Below are 9,019 nucleotides of genomic sequence, written 5' to 3' on the forward strand. Positions count from 1 at the left end.
ATTTTTTGCACTATTATGGTATTTGCTGATATTACTGCTAAGATAAAGAACACAGAATTATGAGTATGGTAATACTGAGTGTTTTCTAAATATTGAAAAACAACACTAATAAAAAATTGAAAGCAATAAATTAAAAAATTCAAGAGTAAAAATAAAGTAATTGTCGAAAAAATTGGCAAATCAAGTGGTTTCGGAGGTACTAATAAATTTTAATTTTTATTATGAAATTTTATCAATCTGATATCCGCAATAAGACAATTGTTTATTTTGCAATTTTTTGTAATATTAAGAAAACACCGTGTATATTTTTTATTATTTCTTTTAAATCATTCGAAATAATTTTAGTAATTTCAAATTATTATGATAATTCTAAACAATTCCGATCAAATTTTTGATTATTTAAAAAAAAAATTAATTTTTTGGTACTTATAGTTAGAGAGATATTACCTTTTGGCTTAGATTATTAAAAAATGTTGTTTTTTTGAATCAGATTGTTAATTTTTTTATCACTGTGTATCCGTAACGAGGCTTTGTAGAACCATTGTTCATTTGACAATTAGTGTTATTTTCGATGTAGAGTATGTGGTTGCAATTTTTTGCAACATTAAGAAAACACCTTGTATATTTTTTATTATTTTTTAAAAATTATTCAAAATAATTCTAGTAATTCCAAATAATTATAACAATTCTAAACAATTATGATCAGATTCTTGGTCATTTTTTTAAGAAAATGTTAATTTTTTGGTCCTTATGTTAGATAAAGATTACCTTTTGGCTTGGATTATTTAAAAATTTTGTTTTGTCAGATCAGATTGTGAAAAATTCTTTATTACTCTGTATATCCGTAACGAGGCTTTGTAGAACTATTGTTCATTTGACAATTAGTGTTATTTTTCGATGTAAAATAAGTTGTTGCAATTTTTTGCAATATCAAGAAAACACCCTGTATATATTTTTTTATTTTTTAAATCATTTAAAATAATTCCAGTAATTCCAAATAATTATTACAATTCTAAACAATTCCGTTTAAATTCTTGGTCTTTTTTAGAGAAAATCTTAATTTTTTAGTACTTAGTGTTAGATAGAGATTATTTTTCGACTTTTTTGTTTTTTTTTTTGGTCAGATTGTTAAAAATTCTTTATCACTCTGTATATCCGGATCGAGGCTTTGTAGAACTATTGTTCATTTGAAAATTAGTGTTATCTTTCGATGTAAAATAAGTTGTTGCAATTTTTTGCAATAGGTATTAAAAAACACTCTGTATATTTTTTGTTATTTTTTTTTAAATCATTCAAAATAATTCCAGTAATTCCAAATAATTATAACAGTTCTAAACAATTCTATTCAAATTCTTGGTCATTTAAAAAAAAATGATTTTTTGATACTTATTGTTGGATAGAGATTACCTTTTGGCTTGTATTATTTAAAAATTTTGTTTTTTTGGGTCAGATTGTTGACAAATGCCATGTAGGGTAAGGTACCACAAACATGGAATAAATTTAAAAAAAATTCTATCTATAAAAATTTCAAAGTTATGAGAGTTTAAATTTTGCACTTTGACTCTATTTCTGTAGGAAAAATAATTTTCCAAGTTTTTTTGCTACAGGCTATTAGAAGCGGAAACAAGGAAGCTGTATCCTAAACTGTAACTCTGTTTAATGTTATTTGTGGCTTTTATTGAAAAAATTTTTGTACCTTTACTAAATAATAATAAAAAAAACATATACAAGCTCATCAGTATTATTAAATAGACATAAAAAAATGTCAAATGTCAAAAATTTTTGACAGATAGAATTTTTTAAACATTTTTCAGTGCTCTGGGGACTACCCAATTACTCCCTTTCAAGGAAGTGCGCGATTTTTTAAACACCCTGTATGTATTACCAAATAAATTCTTTTTAATTCTAATGGAATCAAGATATTTATAAGTTTAATGAAGTAGAAGAAAAATTTTAAGTAAGTTAAGATACCAGGAACATAAAAAAATGTTTAAAAAAATTCTATCTGTCAAATAATTTTGACATTTATTTTTTGACATTTGACATTTTTTTATATCTATTTAATGATACTGATGATCTTGTATATGTTTTTTTATTTATTAAAGGTACAAAAAGTTAGATAGATTTTTTTTTAAATTTATTCCATGTTGAAGCGGGAGTTCTAGCGCACTCTGTATGTAGAACGTGACCTTCAACTTTTCGAATCGCGATATTTCAGGAATGGTGATTCTTAGAAAAGAAGTATAAGGACCATTTTGTAGATGATTTTAAGATCTATAATTTTTGTCTGGGCTACTTTTTTGATAAAACTTGCCGTTTTCGAAAAAAAACTAAAAAACGGCAAAATTTTGACCTTTGGCCCCGAATAACTTTTTTAACACACATGGGATCGATGGGGACTTTTGACACTTTATTCCTAATGGTGTACCCAAGATCTCCACCAAAATTTAGCTCTGTCGGAATTTTAGTTATTTCAAATGTCTATTTTGACCGGACTATAAAGTGTTGTTTTTACGATTTTTTCTAGTTTCCGGTTGATGCAACTTTGTTGGACTAATAGCGAATCACGTCCAGCAATGTCACAAATCGATTTAATGTTAAGTGATCTTCTTCAAGTTTACAAAAACACAAAATTGGAACCAAATGATTTTGATAAACGTTGGGAGGCATTTAAACCCAACAATATTGTCAAAACTGATAATACTGAAATGGATTTAGACGATTCAGAAATTGTCACGAAAACTTTATCACCTAGTTTAAATAATTTGCACGGTTCGCTTGATAATTTAGATTTACAAATGGAGTCTTGGTTGGAGAATGTGGCGACTAGAACTGGAGATATGTCATATGTGAAAGGACTCTCTGATGCTATAAAAGACTTAGATAATGCTATAGCTTTGGAAACTAGTACTAGTACCGAATCGAGTCCGAAAATCGAGTTTAAGCTTGGACTTGAAAGGCCTAGTAGTGGTAGCGAAACCGAAGAGGAAAACTGGAAGAAGAAAATCGAACGTGGAGCTTATTCGGAAAAAGTGCGTCAAAAATCACGTTCAGTGGCCGATCTCATGATTTTGACACATATCGACCAATCGGAATCCGAATCTGAAACCCCCTTGCCTAGTTTAGACTATAGAACGAATTATAAAAATGTTAGATATGCGCCTAAACAAAATTTAGAAAGTTGTAGTTTGATGTTTGGTAGTGAAGGTAATCTATTGAGTGTGCAAGAAACGTTTCAGGAAGAATTGAAGAAATTACAGGAGGAAAGAAGAGATAGTCTGCTTTTTGTACCTGAAAATAGTAGTCAAAATAAGTTAAGTGAAGACTCTCCTAGTAAAAGAATCTTGCAAGAGTTAAATGACACTAGTGAAATCAAACCAGCTAATCAAGTGTTTAATGTGTTCAATGTTACCATAGATAACTACAGTCCTGTACGATTGAATCCTTCGAAACTGGACGAGATTATACATTTCAAAGACGAGTTTGAGGTTCCGAAATTGGCCGATATTATTCGAAGTAATAGTGAACTTGTTGATTATCTCAAAAATTCGGATTTTACGAAAACCGATGATATTTTAGAAGTAATGTACGATTCGGGAGTGGAAGGAGACAAAGTTGAATCAACTGAATCACTAAAAGATGAGAAACTCGAACATATCACAGTAAATGTCGAAAAGCAAGAAAGAAAAATTTACCAAGTGCCAAAACTGGTCGATTTGATACAAGATAACGACGATTTAATGGACTACATAATCGCCAGATATGAAACTGAGAGTATTGGAAAAATGACTGACAGTTTAGATAGTCTTGAAACACCGAATGAATTAATAGACACAACCAAAGAAATAAATACGAAAGTGGCATTCGATTTAAGCGATAGTCAAGACGAGGCAATGCCTAATAGTTTAACTCATTCGAGTGTTTTAACAAGCACACCGTTTGGTAAAAAGAGTTTACCAGAATTACCAGTTCGTGACACTTTTTCAAGCTTAAATTTGTTTGAAGATTCGGACAAGGAGAAAATTCCAGAAACATCAAATCTGTATTCGTTAGAAACTTGGGATAATTTTTTGGGAAAAACACTTGATAGTCAAACTGAATCTCAGGAAAATGAATTGTTTGATAGTTTCTCATCGGAGCCGCAGAGTTTATTGTTTATTGACGAGAATGATTGTACATACAAAGTCGAGAAAGATGCGACTTTTGTGAAGGAGAAGAATGAGGTTGATGTTAATGATATTAATGTGGAAATTGAAGCGGATGTCAATGTTGGAGGTGAGTTTGTTTTTTTTTTTATTTAAGATTGGGAAAAAATGAGTTTTAGAAAACGGTTCATGGGACACTAATGGGAGTGGTTGGTTCCTTCATCCACAATCTAGTGATATTTCTGGGGAAATTACGGTTTCGACGGCTGGTACTGATAGTTATGTTGGGTTTAATGTAGATGATGAAATTATGGCGGCGATTCGTACCGAGCTTTTAAATAAATTACCACAAGCACAAGTGAGTAGTTTGATTTTGTTTCGTTTTTTTTTTTACTTTTGTGGTTTAGGGCGGATCAAATGGAGTGGTTCCGGATGAAGAAGAATGGGATTCTGTCGAAAGAAACGAAGTTTTTCTTAGGTACAATGTTTATAACACGCCGTTATCACCAATACCGGAAGAAAGTTTACTTGATGATAATTCATCCAACTATACCCCAAGGTAATTACATAAAAAATTAGAAACAAAACACTGCATGCTATAAAAAATAAAATAAGAAGAAATAAAAGATGAGTTTTGAACATATCAACTAGTTTTCAACGGTGTGAATTGTTGAATTTTTTAATTCAAAACAAAATTGACTCAAAATTAGCATTAAAATGCGTACACCAAAGCATTACAGATGTAAAATAAAAAAGTAATATTATAAGGGATATTCGTACAAAAAATATTATCAATAAAAAACTGTAATTTTTTTTTCATAATTAAGTTAATGAAATGAAACTCATTTTCCCCCTATTTCACTATAAAATTGGATATTGGTTTAGTCAAACATCATAAACAAATGTTTAAACAAATAACGAAAATCTGAAAACACATCGAATCTGTAAAAAAACATTGCAATAGTATATTATGTTATTAGGTGTATAAGTGATAGTATACAGGATGTATCAGACTTCGGACCCCAGAGAAAAATGTCAAGTAAGATAAGATACCAAGAACACGGAAAAAATGTTTAAAAAACTCTGGCTGTCAAAAATTTTGACATTGATTTTTTGACATTTGACATTTTTTTATGTTTATTTAATGATACTGATAATATTGTATGTGTTTTTTTATAATTATTTAGTAAAGATAAAAAAAATCCAATAAAAGCCACAAATAACATAGAATACAATAACATAGAATTACAATTTAGGATACAGCTTCCTTGTTTCCTCTTCTAATGGCCTGTAGCAAAAAAACTTGGAAAATTATTTTTCCACCAGAAATAAATAGTCAAAGTGCAAAATGGTCGAGAGTAAAAAGCAACACTTAAATTAACAAATAAATGAAAAAAATAATCAGGACGCTTTACAAGTAATGAAATCATAAACATTATGCGTCAGTATCGAAATTTGTGTTAAAATATTCGTGTTTATTAATTTAACTAGTACATGACTAGTGCAGTTAGTAGTGCAAAATAGTGATCTACAGTGTACCTCTCTAAAAAGAGAAATTGCTGAGGCAGCGAAAGAGACAAGAAAGAGATAACATTGGGTAAAAATAAAAACGCTTAGGCGCAAAATAGAATTTTGACTCTATGGCTCAAAGGTAAAACATTTACTTCTGACATTCAGTCATAAAAGTGTCATTTTTGAGACATGTGGCGACAAAGCAATTATATTCTTCTAAAAAATATTTTAAATAAAAAATTGTACTTTTTAATGTGAAATATTTATACTTGGCAATATTAGATAATCTTTTAATTTTCTTTCATTAATGAAATAATTGTAATTTTTTCCTATTTAATTATAAAATTAGTTACATATTCGTTTGGTCAAAAATATTTTTTATTGTTTATAAAAACTAAGAAAAAAAGATTCAAAAACAACATAAACAAATGTTCAAATAAACAAGGTTGTTAAATTAGATCCGAAAAAAACATTAAATGTCAAAAAACGTTGCAAAATTGATAAAAAAAGAAATATAATTGTCATAATAAATTTTCTTCTAAAAAATTTTCTAAATAAAAAAATGTAGTTTTTAGTGTACTCGAAACTATTAGACGATGTTTTAGTTGTCTTCTKATAATGTAATTAGTGAAATAATACTCATTTTTACCTTTTTTGATTATAAAATACAGGGTGTTTCAGAATTTGCGCCTCAGAGAAAAATGTAAGGTAATATATCAGGAATATGGAAAAAAAGGTAAAAAGAATCGTCTATAAAAATTTAGAAATTACGGGAATTTAAATTTTGCACTTGACTATWAATTTTTATTGGAAAAATAATTTTTCCTGTTTTTTTGCTGTGGCTTTTATTGACAAAATTTTTGTGCCTTTACTAAATATTTACGAAAAAACAATCTTATCAGTAACATTAAATAGACATGAAAAATATCAAATAAATGTCTCAGAATTTTTATCTTACTTGGAATTTTTCTCTGGAGCGCGAATTTTGAAACACCGTGTATCATGGAATTGGTAATTTTTGAGACATGTGCGGGTAATAAATATTCTTCAAAAAAAAAATATTTTAAATAAAAAATTGTACTTTCCAATGTGAAATATTTAAACTCGACAATATTAGATGATTTTTTGATTTTCTTTTTTTTCTCATAGTGTAATTAATGAAATAACTGTTTTTTCCTATTTAATTACCAAATTAGATATTTGTTTGGTCAAACATATTTTTTTTTTATTTTAATGTTTATAAAAACTAAGAAAAAAAGATTCAAAAACATCATAAACACATGCTCAAATAAATAAGGTCCGAGAGAAACATTGAATCTCAAAAAAACCTTGCAAAATTCATGTAAAAAAGTAATARAATTATAATAAATATTCTGCTAAAAAATATTCTAAATAAAAAAATGTACTTTTCAATATGAAATATTTATACTCGAAACTATTAGGCGATGTTTTAATTTTCTGCTCATAATGTAATTAATGAAATAATTGTTATTGTCAAAATATTTTTTTATTTTAATGTTTATAAAAACTAAAAAAAAGATTCAAAAACATCATAAACAAATGCTCAAATAAATAAGGTAAATAGTTAACTTAGGTCCGAAAAAAAACCATTAAATCTGTAGAAAAGCWTTATACATAATTATTATAATAAATATTTTTCTAAAAAATATTCTAAATAAAAAATGTACTTTCCAGTATGAAAAATTTATACTCGAAACTATTAGGCGATGTCTTCTCATAATGAAATAATACTTATTTTTTCCTATTTGATTATAAAATACAGGGTGTTTCAGAACTCGCGCCTCAGAGAAAAATGTAAGATAATATACAGAAAAAATTAAAAATTTAAAAATTATGGTGTAAAGTGTAAATTTTGGACTTTGACTATTTATTTCTGTTGGAAAAATAATTTTCATATTTATTTTGCTGACTTATTGATAAAATTTTTGTACCTTTACTAAATATTTATTACAAAACAAGATTATGAGTAATAGATATAAAAAAATATCAAATAAATGTCAAAATTTTTTGATAGTTTTTTTTCTTATATGAAATTTTCCTCTGGAAAAATATTTTTTTACTTTAATTTTTATTGTTTTTAGACAAGAGGAAAGTGATGACGAAGACAGCGACTGGTCAGACCAATGCGAAGGCGAGGTTTTGCCCCCTGAAATGGAAACCCAAACTCTCGAAAGTCCAATTCATCCCGAACGTCTCCATAGACACACTCCAAGTCAAGATTCGTGTTGTTCAAATGACACACTTTTCAACTTAGAAGAACTCACATTTGGTGTTAATGACTCAGAAAGGGACAATAATTCCCCAACCCCTCGAATCACCGAATGTGAATCACAAAATGTGCAACAAGTTGCAAACAACATGATGATTCATGACGTAAACAATGACTCAAAAGTTGGAGTCTTAAATGAGAAATTTGATAGTGATAATTCGGCGAGTGGGTGTAAAACAAATGATGCTAGTGATACAGTGAAAGAAAGTAGTGAAATAACAGAAATTAAACGTTCCACAATTGAGTTTCTAGCACGTGAAAGAGAACACGATTGTTCGAAAACAAGCGAAGAATCAAATTCGGAATCAACTGATCATCTTTCAGTTTTTATTAATAAACAGGTGGCACCACTGCCATCACCGGAGGATAACCCTTGGAAACAATTACCTGCGTCATTATTGAGTTACGACAAGGTAATGTTATTACCATCACCCGAAACGGTTGATAAAAATGATAAAGGAGGAGAAAATCTCTATGTCAATGTTCCTGAAAATAATTACGAAAACGTTGAGAATTTGGATGATTATTACAACGAGGCTGATTATGTGAATCTAGTGAATTTAGAAAATACGAAAAATTCGTCTGATTTTATCAACAATAAACAAATTAATATCATGATTGAGGATACGAGTGAACGTAGTAGTCCCGATTATGTTAATAACGATTTAATTATTAATAATGATGATGATGAACAGGATATTTTTGGGGTTTTAACTGATATTAGATTTAGTGGACCAACTGATAGTCAAATGATGTCGACATCATTTAGTGAAAGTAATGATAATGATGAACAGGATTGGGATAGTGGATCGGATACGAGGTCTAGTTCAAGTGGAGAATTTATATGGAAGGTTTGTACATTTTTTTAGTTTTTTAGTTTTGTGTGTAAATAACTGCAAATTTAATTTGTACATATTTAGCTATAAAGGTTGGTTTAGTTGAATCAAATATTTTTATTTATTTTCTTGAAAAAACTGAAAATCTAAAATTGTTATGGAGTAAAAAATGGATTTCCCTCAATAATGGGCATTTTTATTGCTTTATTTTATTTTTCTTCAGAAACAAAAATTAT

General features: G+C 28.3%; 1 protein-coding gene across 4 annotated transcripts in view; it reads left to right on the plus strand.

Annotated features, from left to right (window-relative positions):
- The window catches only part of LOC123007849, a 43,327-nt gene that overhangs the window by 25,923 nt on the left and 8,385 nt on the right, over positions 1-9,019 (plus strand). For all 4 annotated transcript variants that reach the window (XM_044403357.1, XM_044403349.1, XM_044403333.1 and 1 more), the window contains exons 8-11: positions 2,528-4,275; positions 4,325-4,503; positions 4,553-4,704; positions 7,760-8,798. In XM_044403357.1, the coding sequence (XP_044259292.1) occupies positions 2,528-4,275; positions 4,325-4,503; positions 4,553-4,704; positions 7,760-8,798 (3,118 nt within the window). The remainder of the gene's footprint in view (positions 1-2,527; positions 4,276-4,324; positions 4,504-4,552; positions 4,705-7,759; positions 8,799-9,019) is intronic.

Source organism: Tribolium madens, unplaced genomic scaffold, assembly GCF_015345945.1.
Source record: "Tribolium madens isolate multiple individuals breed KSU strain unplaced genomic scaffold, Tmad_KSU_1.1 Scaffold_11;HRSCAF=98;Tcas5.2_LG3b, whole genome shotgun sequence".
NCBI classification, from domain to species: Eukaryota; Metazoa; Arthropoda; class Insecta; order Coleoptera; family Tenebrionidae; genus Tribolium; species Tribolium madens.